The 17,442-nt window shown below is 46.2% G+C and overlaps 1 protein-coding gene across 1 annotated transcript in view; it reads right to left on the reverse strand.

Annotated features, from left to right (window-relative positions):
- Positions 1-4,787: 4,787 nt before the first annotated feature.
- The window catches only part of DICER1 (dicer 1, ribonuclease III), a 60,853-nt gene continuing 48,198 nt past the window's right edge, over positions 4,788-17,442 (reverse strand). The window contains 6 exon segments of the mRNA XM_075330639.1: positions 4,788-5,304; positions 5,429-5,504; positions 8,987-9,149; positions 9,232-9,500; positions 10,018-10,849; positions 11,148-11,303. Coding sequence (XP_075186754.1) covers positions 5,139-5,304; positions 5,429-5,504; positions 8,987-9,149; positions 9,232-9,500; positions 10,018-10,849; positions 11,148-11,303 — 1,662 coding nt within the window. The 3' untranslated portion in view covers positions 4,788-5,138.

The raw sequence follows: 17,442 nt of genomic DNA on the forward strand, positions 1-17,442 counted from the left end.
ACATCAACACCAACTTTGAACATGTCTCCATGTTCAAAAAAGAAGTGACAATGTGGATAATATTAAAAACAATATTTTTATTATAATATAGATTAAAATCATACAAAATATACAATAAAAACAGCAAGAAAAAGTGCAAATTGATACAAACAGTACTAAGGGTCATGGACTAAATATCATAATTCATTACACCATGAAACCTCCGTATATAACCATTACAAAGAGGTTTCTTTAATTGTAAATTTATTTACCACCCATACTAGATGTATGTAGCTAAATATTAGTCAGAAAAAAGTGTCTCAGAAAAAAATATTTTATTTGAAAAAAGGGGGGGGGGGCGGCGGCCACCACAGTACATAGAATAAATAGGCAGATAAATACCAGAATGTTCATATAACAATTCTACCAGTAATTTAAGTGGCTAGCCTACAGCATGTGCTGCTCCCATCCATGAATAATATAGACACAAAAAATGGCAGCATTAAAGACAATATATTTACCCAAAAGTATAGGTGGTATGTTAGATAGTCGCTCCTTGATAAAGCAACAGGGCGAAACACTTGTCGGAGTGAGGGGCCGTGGACTATCTAACATACCACCTATACTTTTGGGTAAATATATTGTCTTTAATGCTGCCATTTTTTGTGTCTATATTATTCATGGATGGGAGCAGCACATGCTGTAGGCTAGCCACTTAAATTACTGGTAGAATTGTTATATGAACATTCTGGTATTTATCTGCCTATTTATTCTATGTACTGTGGTGGCCGCCCCCCCCCCCCCCCCCTTTTTCAAATAATAAAATATTTTTTTCTGAGACACTTTTTTCTGACTAATATTTAGCTACATACATCTAGTATGGGTGGTAAATAAATTTACAATTAAAGAAACCTCTTTGTAATGGTTATATACGGAGGTTTCATGGTGTAATGAATTATGATATTTAGTCCATGACCCTTAGTACTGTTTGTATCAATTTGCACTTTTTCTTGCTGTTTTTATTGTATATTTTGTATGATTTTTAATCTATATTATAATAAAAATATTGTTTTTATTATCCACATTGTCACTTCTTTTTTGAACATGGAGACATGTTCAAAGTTGGTGTTGATATTGCATTGAAGTGCTACTTTATTAAGGACCAAATGTTGAAAATATACATACATACATACCTATAGCCATAGACAGACATACATACATACCTATAGCCATAGACCTACATACATACCTATAGCCATAGACCTACATACATATCTATAGCCATAGACATACATACATACCTATAGCCATAGACAGACATACATACATACCTATAGCCATAGACCTACATACCTATATCCATAGACCTACATACCTATATCCATAGACCTACATACCTATATCCATAGACCTACATACCTATATCCATAGACCTACATACCTATATATATATGTATATCCATAGACAGTCATACATCTATCCATAGACATACATACATCTATCCATAGACATACATACATCTATCCATAGACATACATACATGCATATATCCATAGACATACATCTATCCATAGACATACATACATTATCCATAGACATACATACATGCATATATCCATAGACATACATCTATCCATAGACATATACATACATAGATATATCCATAGACATACATACATATATCCATAGACATACATACATATCATAGAATATATTATGGAAAGGAATGAAGAGGAAAAGGGAACAAAAGACTTGACACATCTGGATTTGGCAGAGTGAAAAAAAAAAATCTATTTTGCCAAATTATACTCTTTTTTTTACTGGAAATTCCAATTTCCATTTGTTTTTTTTATTTGCGCCAAGAGAAATTTAAAATAAAATCTAATAAAAAGGAAAGAATTGAAATTTACTATTTCAACTATTTAAAAAAAAGTGCTAGAAACAAATTTCTCTAAAACATACAAAAAAAAAAAAAAGGAAAAAAAATAAAGAAATGAAGAAAAAAACAAAAAGAAAAACAAAGAATAAAATTAATAAAGGAGATAAATAAAAATCAAAAATAAAAGAAAAAGAAAACGAGGGAAAAAAAAAAAACAGAAAAAGGACGGGGCAGAGAATATTTTTTTCCCTATCCTTTAGTTTTACTTCTCTACCTACTACATACAATGTTATAGTGCTTGTACACCAAGTTGTTTTGTTTTTTTTTTTTTCATTTGGGGGGAGGGGGTGAAGGGCGGAGCAAAATTAAATTTAAAGTGTATTTTTAGGATTTCTCTAAAAAAAAAAAAAAGTGTGTTATTTTATTTTTGAGACAAATTTTCATGAGAAGAAAAAAGTATCTTTTTTTTACGAAATTTCATTATGGGAGATTTTTTTTCCTGTTAAAGATCATTCCTAGAAGTCAAAAGATATGACAGCTTCCTTAAACAGAAATCCCCTCTATATATTGTTAATGTGGTAAATGACTATTTTCGCTGCAAAAATCTGCTTTTGATTATGATTTTTCATAGAAAAGACCAAATTGTCTGGGTGACCCCAAACTTTTGAACTGTAGTGTACACATATATATATATATATATAATATATATTATATACATATATATATATATATATATATATATATTATATATATATACACACACATACATATATACTAGAAGGTGGCCTGATTCTAACGTATCGGGTAGTCTAGAATGTGTATGTAGGTTAGCAGATTGAATAATAAATTAATGAATGGACTGGATGGGTTAGGTTTAAATTTAGTATATTCTTATAATTGTTTTTTTGGTTGATAGGCTCTTTAGTGCACGCGCTGTGGCGACAGTTGTCACTGTAATGACGTCATTTTGGAGCAAGACAGATAGAATAAGGCAAATTATATATATATATATATATATATATATATATATATATATATATATTTTATTGAGGTCTGAAAAACCATGAAATCTGGGAAGATATGTGGTCATGATTGAAATACTAACAAAAAAAAAATTAAAAATAGACTCATTTAAAAAAAAACAAAAAACAAAAAAAACCAACACTTTTTTAAAAGATTTTAATCTTGTTTCAAAAACAAAACAAAAATGAAGGTTTTTTTTTATTGTTTTTATTTTGATCATGACCACAAATCTTCTCAGATGTCGTGGTTTTCCAGGCTTCATTTAAACAATTTTTTTTATATCATGATTGGTTTTTCTCAGATGCGTTTTTTGAATGTGGTTCAGAGTAAATAAATTTACATGATGAAAGCCAAGAACAGAAAATATACAAAAATAAAGTTCTTAGTCACCAAATAGGTCAAGCCAGCTTTAAAAATGAAAAAAAAACAAAAAAAAAAAAACTTTAAATTTTCAGAATTTCTAAAAAAAAAAAAAAAATTAAATTATATAATATATAGTTTAAAAAATTTTTAAAATAAAAGAATTAAATCTTTAAAAATGAATTGGGACATTAGTTATGAAGTGATGGCCACTGGAAAATTAAACAGAAAATACAGATAATTTAAATGTTATTTTTGCTTCTTTTTGGACAATGGCAGTGTCAAGGTAGAGATTTTTTGGTGAAGACTGCTAATGGAGTCTTCGTTTGGGATATCCAGAGACGGTGCCGTATTAGCTATATATATCAGAGCCGATATTAATGTATCAGACAATGAATACTTACATTTGAACAAACAAGCTATAGCTCAGGCAACCTCCACAGCAGCACAAAACATTAAGGATTAAAATGGGAAAAAAAATATGAAAAATAAAAAATATGCAACACCAAATCTCCCATCAGCACAGCTCGCCCCAGCTTAAAATTTAGGGAAAACACTTGATTTGTTTCAAGATTTGAAAAGTCTGTTAAAAAAAAAAAAAATCAAGTTTCAGCAAACCTCTAATGATTTTGTGGTGGATGAAGACGCCCCACTTTTTTTTCAGAAACGCGTAAATTAAAGAGGTAATATAGTTACAGTGCAAATAAAAAAAATCCGCATTTCAAGCATAATACATAAACATAGCACCGAGACAAAAAATGAGAAAGCATGCAGGGGGGGAAACAAAGGATAAATGAGGTATTCAAGTGAAGACTGCCTAGAGACTACTAATTTAGGGAAAAACCCAACCCACTAAAAAAAAAAAAAATAAAAAAAATAAAAAAAAAATAAAAAGACAAAACACTACACCTTCCCCCCTCCCAAGCTGACTAAAAGACATAATTGCCTTGTTTGTTTACTGATCACCTTTTTTCAGGTAAAATCTTAAAAAAAAACAAAAAAACAAAAACTAAATTTCATGGGTGAAGCCGAGACGGGTAAAAGTCTATTGAGGTCCTCGGCCATGCCCATCCCCATATATAAAAAAAAAAAAAAAAAAATAGTTTACGTCATGGTGCCCAACCACACGTCTCGGCCATATGCAGCAGCCATCTGAAGACGCCGGGAGTCCATCCATATTTTTTTTCCCCTCCAATATTCGCCGCTCTTCAAATTTTGCTTCCAAATTTCCATCATCTCTTGACGAAAAAATAAAAAAAATTATTATAGAATAATTACTGCTTGTGCACGGAATCCAAAATGGATTAGGTCCAATTGGACATGAACGAGTTTTGCATCTATAATGCAGTAAGAATTTGGAGGGGTGCAGAAAAAAAACAAAAAAATAAAAAAAAACCAAACCCCAAAACTTGACCCATTAGTAACGCCCGTCCCTCGCTCCTTGACACTAGTCGGTGCCTCTGTAAGTGCAATGTATGTTGTACGGGTTCTTGCATGACAAAGGGCATTCCCATCGGAATGGAAAATCCCAATACAACTTTTAGAAACACCCCTCCCCCCAAAACACAAGAAACAGCCCTCAATGAGTGAATAAAATACTCAACGTATGTGAATATATATGTATAGATCTCATTCACAGGTACATAGACGTTGTCTGCATGTCCCCCACGTCCCCGGCAAGATCGAGTCCTTCAAGACGGAGACTTGGATAAAGCACTCGTGTGAGGTGGGGACCGGTGACCGGATTGTGTTTGCGCAGTTGCGGTGGAGGGCCGGACTGGGGTGGGGTATTTTGAGTGCTGTGCTCCACCACACGGATAGCTCGTAGTCATAGGGTTAGATTGTAGCGATATTCTGGATGGGCATTTGCCCGCGGCCGGAGGACGACGAGACCACTCAACTGCTCACGACCTGAGGTTGATTTGCTTTGAGGCTCCTGAGGGCTCGTCTAGCAGCTGCCGATTTGGCAATTCTATAACTCCTGCCGACCCCCTTGAATTTGCCTTTGCCAACAACTTCCACGGTGACGCGAACTTTGCCATCGTACGTCCTCTCAGCCGGACTGACAAAAAACAAAACGTAACGTGTTAGAGTAGACAAAAAAAAGCATCAACATTACCGGATCAAAAAACTCCCATCAGTACGGAACGGGCTTCCTAATGTCAGCAGAGGAGCCTCGTACTCACCTGAATTTGGCAGTCTCTGGTTCCATTTCCAACAATTCTCGTACCGGGGATCGGGGAACGTTCGCCGAAAACTTTTCTGTAAAGAAAAAAGTTTAATTTTAGAAAATATTAGGAAAGTCAAACCCCGTCCTCAGAAACCAGGTAGCTCAGGGAGTGCCAAAAGCAATTGCAGAGCAAACCAAAAATCTGCACCAGAATAAAAAAAAGCAACATATCCGGGAAGAGAACGATGGCAAAGAATAAACTGGAAGTGCCTGGCCTCATCAGATCGCAGCTGCTACGCAGTTTGAGGCTGGGCAGGTATCGGCATGGGAGATCGGCTGGGAATCCCTGGTTCCGTTGACACCAACCCGAAAGATGGTGAACTATGCCGGGCAGGACGAAGCCAGAGGATACTCTGGTGGAGGTCCGCACCGGTCCTGACGTGCAAATCGGTCGTCTGACCTGGGTATAGGGGCGAAAGACTAATCGAACCATCTAGTAGCTGGTTCCCTCCGAAGTTTCCCTCAGGATAGCTGGCGCGCTCCAAAGACCCAGTTTTATCCGGTAAAGCGAATGATTAGAGGTCTTTGGGCCGAAACGATCTAAACCTATTCTTAAACTCTAAATCGGTAAGAAGCCCGGCTCGCTGGCCTGGAGCCGGGCGTGGAATGCGCGCGCCCAGTGGGCCACTTTTGGCGAGAAGAACTGGCGCTGCAGGATGAACCGAACGCCGGGTTAAGGCGCCCAATGCCGATGCTCTCAGACCCCAGAAACGGTGTTGGGTGATCTAGACAGGAGGACTGTGGCCATGGAAGTCAGAATCCGCTAAGGACTGTAACAACTCACCTGCCGAATCAACTAGCCCTGAAAGTGGATGGCGCTGGAGCGTCGGGCCCATACCCGGCCATCACCAGCAGTCGACGCCTGCGGGGGCTAGGGAGCGACAACTAGGAGGGCCGCCACGGTGAGCGCTGAAGTCCCGAGCGAGGGCCCAAGAGAACTTTGAAGGCCGAAGTGGAGAAAGGGTTCCATGTGAACAGAAGTTGAACATGGGTCAGTTGGTCCTAAGTCCTAAGCGATGGGTGACTGCTGTTCCGAAGAGATGGGCGATGGCCTCCGTCGCCCTCGGCCGATCGAAAGGGAGTCTGGTTCAGATTCCCAAACCCGAAGCGGTGGGGACGGGCGCCCCACTGCCTCCCCCCCTTCCTAAACAAGGGGGGGGAGGAAGCACAAGAATAGCATGGGATTTGTGCACCCCAATGTAATCACAGAGAATGAGATTTTACAGCAAGAACAAAGAGCGGTCATTGATGGACACAGGGCGGCGGGACGTCACCGATGGACACAGGGCGGCGGGACGTCACCGATGGACACAGGGCGGCGGGACGTCACCGATGGACACAGGGACGTCCGAGGAGATGTCCAAGAGGGTGCAGACCACCCCGTACATGGGTCACAGCAGAAGTCTGAATGGATAATTTGAAGACACTTGCAAGGTTCAAACTGAGGAGCAGATGGTGACACTGCAGGAGCCGAAGAACAGGAGCTGCATGTCTGTCCTAAATACAAAGTTAGAAACGTCCCCCAAGAAGTCAGACATGGCGGGAGGAGGAAGGTCCTGCATCATAGAGGCTCTATTCTGAGAGTGGACCTGTGAGGACACCTGACTTTACGGGAGTGACCAAGATATTTCCTTACAGACGTTTATAGCAAGGTTTGTAGAGTGTGGGGAACCTACCTCATGTAACCCATGTAGTGCAATACTTGGCTAGCACCAGCAGGTAGCGATGGGGTTGAGGGACCCCAAGCAGGACTTGGGTTAAAGCTTGGCCAACTGCACAGGAGGTAACTGCTCACTTTCCCCAGTCCCACGCGCTCGCTGCCTGGGAGTAATCCTAGACTCTGATCTCTCCATCAAGCCACACATCCAAGCCCCCTTCACCTCCTGTCGCCTCCAACTCAAAAATATTTCACGGAACCGTACATTCCTTTCCCAAGAAGCTGCAAAAACCCTAGTACATGCAGTATTATCTCCCGTCTGGATTATTGCAACCTCCTGCTCTGTGGCCTCCCTTCTAACAGTCTCGCACCCCTACAATCTATTCTAAACTCTGCTGCCCGGCTCATCCACCCCTCCCCCTGCTACTCCCCGACCTCTCCTCTCTGCCAATCCCTCCACTGGCTTCCCATCGCCCAACGACTACAGTTCAAAACATTAACCATGACCTACAAAGCCATCCCCAACCTGTCTCCTCCTTACATCTGTGACCTAGTCTCCCGGTACCTACCTGCACACAACCTTCGATCCTCACAAGATCTCCTTCTCTACTCCCCTCATCTCCTCTTCCCACCATCGGATCCAAGATTTCTCACGTGCCTCCCCCATACTCTGGAACGCTCTGCCCCAACAAATCAGACTCTTGCCTACCTTGACAAGCTTCAATAGGAACCTGAAGACCCACCTCTTCCGACAAGCCTACAGCCTGCCGTAACCCTCAGTCTGATACAGCGCCGCACAATCAGCTCTACCCTCACCTACAGTATCCTCACCTATCCCTGTAGACTGTGAGCCCTCGCGGGCAGGGTCCTCTCTCCTCCTGTAGACTGTGAGCCCTCGCGGGCAGGGACCTCTATCCTCCTGTAGACTGTGAGCCCTTGCAGGCAGGGACCTCAATCCTCCTGTAGACTGTGAGCCCTCGCGGGCAGGGTCCTCTCTCCTCCTGTAGACTATGAGCCCTCGCGGGCAGGGACCTCTCTCCTCCTGTAGACTATGAGCCCTCGCGGGCAGGGACCTCTCTCCTCCTGTAGACTGAGCCCTCACGGACAGGGTCCTCTCTCCTCCTGTAGACTGTGAGCCCTCGCGGGCAGGTTCCTCTCTCCTCCTGTAGACTGTGAGCCCTCGCAGGCAGGGTCCTCCCTCCTCCTGTAGACTGTGAGCCCTCGCAGGCAGGGTCCTCCCTCCTCCTGTAGACTGTGAGCCCTCGCGGGAAGGGTCCTCTCTCCTCCTGTACCTGAGTCTTGTATTGTTTATGATTATTGTACTTGTCCCTACTATGTACACCCCTTTCACATGTAAAGCGCCATGGAATTGATGGCGCTATAATAATAATAATAATAATAATTTACACAGAGGACGCATGCAAATTGGTGTCAAAGGTGAAGAGCCAACAGAAGTGCCAACATGAACCCAGGGACAACCAGGTGGAAAATCCAGAAAGTCCACTGCCGAGTCCACCAATGATGAGCAGCAGCACCGAGCGAACGGCCTCCTGGATGGAGGGGACTTCATGGGCAGAAAACCATCATCATCCCACCAGGAAAACCACGAGAAGATGCTGCCCAGTGTGCAGCCGCGCTCTGCAGGAGCAGAGGGAAGATTGCAGCATAGTCTCGAGTACAACTGGCCGCCTCCACAGCGTCTCCACAGCCCCAGGCCATAACTGCAGCACGGCCCGAAAGGACTCGCAAACGAAGGAGGAAGCCCTGAGGAGCAACATGACGGCGAATCCTACTGAAGGCCACGTCACATCTTGGTATATTTTCATTCCCAATGTACCTTAATATATAAATAAATACCTATTAATGGTCTCATCATGGGGTAATAAACCTGCCACACGCGCTCCAGAGACATCCCGCTGTCCATGTATATGGCTCCCGCCAGAGACTCAAATATGTCCCCCATGGCCTTCGGGACTTCAATGTCTTCTTCTTTCTCCTCATCCTCCTCCGATCGTCTCAGCTAAAAAAAAAAATAACGAAAAAACATATTATGACTGTGAGGAGGTGATGGGGGGTCCCCGACGCCAGGATTCGGGTGTCACCTCTGAATCCATCCCCTGCATCTCGTTTTTCTCCAGCTGGAATTGCACAAAGTCGTCTATGACGTTAAAAAGTTCCGGGGACACGGCCTTGAAGTATTTGTGGTAGTCGTACTTCACCGCCAGAGAAGCAAATATGGTGTTATTGACTAAAGCCGAGCGCAGGTCAGTGAGGACTCCCGGGGAGTGCTGGCGGGGGTCTTCATAAAGGTGCTTAGTGATGAGGTAGTCCAAAATTGCATCTCCGAGGAACTCCAAGCGCTGGTAGCAGTCTAAAGAGAAAGAAACCATATAATACCGCACTGCAACCTCACAGGACACCGCCAAAGAGTAACACGCCCACAACAAGAAGAAGATGGGGAGTCACAGATAAAAAGGAACTTACTACATCATCATCAGCACCCAGCCAAAATAACCCACTGCAGACACAAACCCTAAATCCATTAGCTTTATAGTATATTCCTGTACATAGGGAGCAGTATTATAGTAGTTATATTCTTGTACATAGGAGCAGTATTATAGTAGTTATATTCTTGTACATAGGTGCAGTATTATAGTAGTTATATTCTTGTACATAGGGGGCAGTATTATAGTAGTTATATTCTTGTACATAGGGGGCAGTATTATAGCAGTTATATTCTTGTACATAGGGGCAGTATTATAGTAGTTAGATTCTTGTACATAGGGGGCAGTATTATAGTAGTTATATTCCTGTACATAGGGGCAGCATTATAGTAGTTCTATTCTTGTACATAGGGGCAATATGATAGCTGGTATATTCTCACTCACCAGTGATGGTGTTGTAGTGGTAGGAGGCGTGAGTGAAGGCCTGGAGGAGGTAAGCTTTATTTTTAAACTGATAGTTAATTCTTTTCTCAAAATTGTGGAATCCGGATATCAGGTGGTCCAGCGTTTTCTCGGCATCTGGGTGGTCGAACATGCACCTGGGCGGTATTTTCAGGTAACCGTACTCCACCCCTTTGCAGGTTGATAGGTCAGAACTCGTCTTGTTCATGCGTTTAGTGAAGTCGCTGCCGTTCTCCCGTTTCTTGATCTCGGGGAGAACTCTGAGGCCGAGCGAGCAGAGGAAGAGCTGTGCGGCGCGCTCCCCGCAGCTCGTCAGGTAGCAGCCCAGCAAGGCCTCCACACAATCCGCTATGCTCTTGTCCGCGATGCACTGCTCGGTGTGGAGGTCGTAGGAGATGGACTGCTTCCCGGCTTCCATCCCGCAGTTTTCTTCCGATGGGTTCCAAAACCCCACCACAAAGTCGTCTTCCTCCACGGCCTTGCTGGGATCCAGGTAGCACATAGCGTCCCAAGAGCTGTAATCAAAGTCGTCGAGATCGTGGGAGAACTGGGGATTTTCCAAGGAGCTTTTCTTGGGAGTCTTCCACTCAAATCCCGGGTCTGGAGTGGAGAAGGTTGTAAGAGGGATCTTCTTGACGAATGCCCCGGAGCCCATCAGCATGCTGTCGATGAACTTTATGTGCTCTTGGTCGTACTCCAGAAAGTCGTCGTCGAAGTCCACCTCCTCTTTAGGGTTCCTCCACATCAGGTCCTCATCCTCGTCGTCATCAAAGTCATCGTCCATCTTGCCGTTGGCGGTCACGCTGTCGCTGGCCTGCAGACACCATAAACCATGGTTATGGAACCAAGCGAAAAAATATTTGACCGGTGTAAAAAAAATGCATGAGGTCGGGTGTGTGAATTACACAGATGACTCCTAACCCCCTCAGAAGCTACGGCCGATACGGACCACAGCATCTACAGCGTTTCACTGAAGGAGGAATGGGAGCCCTGCGCAATTCTACTGATCCAGAGAGAAGAAAAAAAAAATCACTGGCATCCGCTTTATCGAGGACTTAAAGGGGTTGTCTATGTTTAGAAAAATCTACCAAAAACTGCCCATTCTTACTCACCGTCTCATTACTTCCCCACTTCTCGGAGGAGCTTTTATCCTGGTTCACGACATATCCAGGAGGGAGCCAGTTCACGGGTGGATCAAATATAGAGACGACCATGCGGCTTGGCGAGCATTTCTTCTTCCCGAGGCGGTAGAGGTTACAGTTACTGACCTGCGGGGAGGACGACGAAACGTGAGACGGGGCACACGTGATCAGAAAGGCTGCAACTTTATATCTTTGGTCTCAGTTCCTCGGGGTCTAAAATCGTTTTTAATGAGTGGGGTGAGGCTTAACCCCTTCACGACATACGATGTACATGTGTGGTCTCCTTGTCTTTGATGCAGGCTGACCCAATCTTTCTCCGCACACGTCGGCCGATCTGATCAGTTGACATGTGACTAACAGCCGCGGATGGAGCAGAGAAGCAGTTAAATCCCGACGCCATCTCTGACAGCGGAACTTAACATGCACCGGTGGGGAGCGCATCATTACCAGCTCTCATCTGCCCTGTGACAAGATCGTGGGGCGCCGATGGGTTGACCCCCACCAGACATGACTATCCTCTAGTGAACGCCGGCTGTGAGCGACACTCATGGATCGGGATTTCTGCTGTAGAGAGCAATGTGGATACTCTGCACAGCACAAGCGATCGGGCAAGCACAGCTTCAAGTCCCCTAAGAGGAACTATCAAAAGTGGGGGGGACATGTTAAAAATCACAGCTTTTTTTGGCCCCATTTGGATTATTTTTTTTTTTATTACACATTTGTCAGCTGTGTTCAGAAGTGTCTGATCAATCAGATCGGTAGCGAGAAAAACAAAAAAAAACAAAAAAAAAGAAGGGAATTTTGTTTCCTTACCGTAAATTCCTTTTCTTGTAGCTCCAATTGGGAGACCCAGACAATTGGGTGTATAGCTACTGCCTCCGGAGGCCGCACAAAGCACTACACTCAAAAGTGTAAGGCCCCTCCCCTTCTGGCTATACACCCCCCCGTGGGAGCACGGGTCCCTCAGTTTTAGTGCAAAAGCAAGAAGGAGGAAAGCCAATAACAAATTCAATCCGATAAACAATATCGGAGAACGTAACTTATCAACATGAACAACATGTGCACCCGAAAAACAAATACCCTAAGAAAAAACAGGGCGGGTGCTGGGTCTCCCAATTGGAGCTAGAAGAAAAGGAATTTACGGGAAGTAAACAAAATTCCCTTCTTTTTCGCTCCTAATTGGGAGACCCAGACAATTGGGACGTCCAAAAGCAGTCCATGGGTGGGTAAAAGAATACCTCGTGATCGGGCTGTCAAGCAGCCCTTTCTTACAGGTGGGCCACCGCCGCCTGCAGGACTTGTCTACCTAGGCTGGCATCCGCCGAAGCGTAGGTATGCACCTGATAATGCTTGGTAAAAGTGTGCAGACTCGACCAGGTAGCCGCCTGGCACACCTGCTGAGCCGTAGCCTGATGCCGTAATGCCGAGGACGCACCCACGGCTCTGGTAGAATGGGCCTTCAGTCCAGAAGGAGTCGGAAGCCCAGCAGAACGGTAGGCGTGAAGAATTGGTTCCTTGATCCACCGCGCAAGGGTGGATTTGGAAGCTTGCGACCCTTTATGCTGACCAGCGACCAGGATAAAGAGTGCATCCGAATGGCGCAGAGGCGCCGTGCGGGAAATGTAGATCCTGAGTGCTCTCACCAGGTCCAACAGATGCAAACCCTTTTCAAATTGGTGAACTGGATGCGGACACAAAGATGGTAAAGTGATATCCTGATTGAGATGAAAGGAAGATACCACCTTGGGAAGAAACTCTGGAATTGGACGCAGTACTACCTTGTCTTGGTGAAACACCAGGAAGGGAGATTTGCAAGATAACGCCGCCAGCTCTGACACTCTCCGAAGAGACGTGACCGCCACCAGAAAAGCCACTTTCTGTGAAAGTCGAGAAAAGGAAATCTCCTTCATAGGCTCGAAAGGTGGCTTCTGGAGAGCAATTAGAACCTTGTTCAGATCCCAGGGTTCCAATGGCCGCCTGTAAGGGGGAACGATATGACAAACCCCTTGCAGGAACGTGCGTACCTTAGGAAGTCGCGCCAGGCGCTTCTGAAAGAATACGGATAGCGCAGAGACTTGTCCTTTAAGGGAGCTAAGCGACAAACCTTTTTCCAACCCAGACTGCAGGAAGGAAAGAAAAATAGGCAATGCAAATGGCCAGGGAGAAACTCCCTGAGCGGAGCACCAAGATAAGAATATCTTCCACGTTCTGTGGTAGATCTTGGCGGAGGATGGTTTCCTAGCCTGTCTCATGGTGGCAACAACATCATGAGATAAACCTGAGGTCCCTAGGATCCAGGACTCAATGGCCACACAGTCAGGTTCAGGGCCGCAGAATTCAGATGGAAAAACGGCCCTTGAGACAGCAAGTCTGGACGGCCTGGTAGCGCCCACGGTTGTCCTACCGTAAGATGCCACAGATCCGGGTACCACGACCTCCTTGGCCAGTCTGGAGCGACGAGAATGGCGCAACGGCAGTCGGACCTGATTTTGCGGAGCACTCTGGGCAACAATGCCAGAGGTGGAAACACATAAGGTAGTCGGAACTGCGACCAATCCTGAACTAAGGCGTCTGCCGCCAGAGCTCGGTGATCGTGAGACCGTGCCATGAAAACCGGGACCTTGTTGTTGTGCCGTGACGCCATCAGGTCGACGTCCGGCATCCCCCAGCGGCGACAGATCTCCTGAAACACGTCCGGGTGAAGGGACCATTCCCCTGCGTCCATGCCCTGGCGACTGAGAAAGTCCGCTTCCCAGTTTTCCACGCCTGGGATGTGAACTGCGGATATGGTGGATGCTGTGTTTTCCACCCACGTCAGAATCCGCCGGACTTCTTAAAAGGCTTGCCGACTACGTGTTCCCCCTTGGTGGTTGATGTACGCCACCGCTGTGGAATTGTCCGACTGAATCCGGATCTGCTTGCCCTCCAGCCACTGTTGGAAGGCTCGCAGAGCAAGATAGACTGCTCTGATTTCCAGAACATTGATCTGAAGGGTGGACTCTCTCTGAGTCCACGTACCCTGAGCCCTGTGGTGAAGAAACACTGCTCCCCACCCTGATAGGCTCGCATCTGTCGTGACCACCGCCCAGGATGGGGGTAGGAACGACTTTCCTTTTGACAATGAGGTGGGAAGAAGCCACCATCGGAGAGAGTCCTTGGCTGCCTGAGAGAGGGAGACATCCCTGTCGAGGGACGTCGACTTCCCGTCCCATTGGCGGAGAATGTCCCATTGTAGAGGGCGCAGATGAAACTGCACGAAAGGGACTGCTTCCATTGCTGCCACCATCTTCCCTAGGAAATGCATGAGGCGCCTCAAGGAGTGGGACTGGTTCTGCAGAAGAGATTGCACCCCTGTCTGCAGAGAGCACTGCTTGTCCAGTGGAAGCTTCACTATCGCTGAGAGAGTATGAAACTCCATGCCAAGATATGTTAGTGATTGGGTCGGGGTTACATTTGACTTTGAAAAGTTGATAATCCACCCGAAACTCTGGAGAGTCTTCAGTGCCACGTCCAGACTGTGTTGGCATGCCTCTTGAGAGGGTGCCTTTATAAGTAGATCGTCCAAATACGGGATCACGGAGTGACCCTGCGAGTGCAGGACAGCTACTACTGCTGCCATGACCTTGGTGAAGACCCGAGGGGCTGTTGCCAGCCCGAAAGGTAACGCTACGAACTGCAGGTGTTCGCTTTCTATAACGAAGCGTAGAAGAAGGGAATTTTGTTTACTTACCGTAAATTCCTTTTCTTCTAGCTCCAATTGGGAGACCCAGACAATTGGGTGTATAGCTACTGCCTCCGGAGGCCGCACAAAGTACTACACTTAAAAGTGTAAGGCCCCTCCCCTTCTGGCTATACACCCCCCCCGTGGGAGCACGGGTCCTTCAGTTTTAGTGCAAAAGCAAGAAGGAGGAAAGCCAATAACTGTTTCAAAAACAAATTCAATCCGATAAACAATATCGGAGAACGTAAGTTATTAACATGAACAACATGTGCACCCGAAAAACAAATACCCTCAGAAAAACAGGGTGGGTGCTGGGTCTCCCAATTGGAGCTAGAAGAAAAGGAATTTACGGTAAGTAAACAAAATTCCCTTCTTTTTCGCTCCTAATTGGGAGACCCAGACAATTGGGACGTCCAAAAGCAGTCCCTGGGTGGGTAAAATAATACCTCGTGATCGGGCTGTCAGGCAGCCCTTTCTTACAGGTGGGCCACCGCCGCCTGCAGGACTTGTCTACCTAGGCTGGCATCCGCCGAAGCGTAGGTATGCACCTGATAATGCTTGGTGAAAGTGTGCAGACTCGACCAGGTAGCCGCCTGGCACACCTGCTGAGCCGTAGCCTGATGCCGTAATGCCCAGGACGCACCCACGGCTCTGGTAGAATGGGCCTTCAGTCCAGAAGGAGTCGGAAGCCCAGCAGAACGGTAGGCGTGAAGAATTGGTTCCTTGATCCACCGCGCAAGGGTGGATTTGGAAGCTTGCGACCCTTTATGCTGACCAGCGACCAGGATAAAGAGTGCATCCGAACGGCGCAGAGACGCCGTGCGGGAAATGTAGATCCTGAGTGCTCTCACCAGGTCCAACAGATGTAAACCCTTTTCAAAATGGTGAACTGGATGCGGACACAAAGATGGTAAAGTGATATCCTGATTGAGATGAAAGGAAGATACCACCTTGGGAAGAAACTCTGGAATTGGACGCAGTACTACCTTGTCTTGGTGAAACACCAGGAAGGGAGATTTGCAAGATAACGCCGCCAGCTCTGACACTCTCCGAAGAGACGTGACCGCCACCAGAAAAGCCACTTTCTGTGAAAGCCGAGGAAAGGAAATCTCCTTCATAGGCTCGAAAGGTGGCTTCTGGAGAGCAATTAGAACCTTGTTCAGGTCCCAGGGCTCCAATGGCCGCTTGTAAGGGGGAATGATATGACAAACCCCTTGCAGGAACGTGCGTACCTTAGGAAGTCGCGCCAGGCGCTTCTGAAAGAATACGGATAGCGCAGAGACTTGTCCTTTAAGGGAGCTAAGCGACAAACCTTTTTCCAACCCAGACTGCAGGAAGGAAAGAAAAATAGGCAATGCAAATGGCCAGGGAGAAACTCCCTGAGCGGAGCACCAAGATAAGAATATCTTCCACGTTCTGTGGTAGATCTTGGCGGAGGATGGTTTCCTAGCCTGTCTCATGGTGGCAACAACATCATGAGATAAACCTGAGGTCCCTAGGATCCAGGACTCAATGGCCACACAGTCAGGTTCAGGGCCGCAGAATTCAAATGGAAAAACGGCCCTTGAGACAGCAAGTCTGGACGGCCTGGTAGCGCCCACGGTTGTCCTACCGTGAGATGCCACAGATCCGGGTACCACGACCTCCTTGGCCAGTCTGGAGCGACGAGAATGGCGCAACGGCAGTCGGACCTGATTTTGCGGAGCACTCTGGGCAACAATGCCAGAGGTGGGAACACATAAGGTAGTCGGAACTGCGACCAATCCTGAACTAAGGCGTCTGCCGCCAGAGCTCGGTGATCGTGAGACCGTGCCATGAAAACCGGGACCTTGTTGTTGTGCCGTGACGCCATCAGGTCGACGTCCGGCATCCCCCAGCGGCGACAGATCTCCTGAAACACGTCCGGGTGAAGGGACCATTCCCCTGCGTCCATGCCCTGGCGACTGAGAAAGTCTGCTTCCCAGTTTTCCACGCCTGGGATGTGAACTGCGGATATGGTGGATGCTGTGTTTTCCGCCCACGTCAGAATCCGCCCGACTTCTTGAAAGGCTTGTCGACTGCGTGTTCCCCCTTGGTGGTTGATGTACGCCACCGCTGTGGAATTGTCCGACTGAATCCGGATCTGCTTGCCCTCCAGCCACTGTTGGAAGGCTCGCAGAGCAAGATAGACTGCTCTGATTTCCAGAACATTGATCTGAAGGGTGGACTCTCTCTGAGTCCACGTACCCTGAGCCCTGTGGTGAAGAAACACTGCTCCCCACCCTGATAGGCTCGCATCTGTCGTGACCACCGCCCAGGATGGGGGTAGGAACGACTTTCCTTTTGACAATGAGGTGGGAAGAAGCCACCAACGGAGAGAGTCCTTGGTTGCCTGAGAGAGGTAGACGTCCCTGTCGAGGGACGTCGACTTCCCGTCCCATTGGCGGAGAATGTCCCATTGTAGAGGGCGCAGATGAAACTGCGCGAAAGGGACTGCTTCCATTGCTGCCACCATCTTCCCTAGGAAATGCATGAGGCGCCTCAAGGAGTGGGACTGGTTCTGCA

This window comes from Anomaloglossus baeobatrachus, chromosome 12, assembly GCF_048569485.1.
Source record: "Anomaloglossus baeobatrachus isolate aAnoBae1 chromosome 12, aAnoBae1.hap1, whole genome shotgun sequence".
NCBI classification, from domain to species: Eukaryota; Metazoa; Chordata; class Amphibia; order Anura; family Aromobatidae; genus Anomaloglossus; species Anomaloglossus baeobatrachus.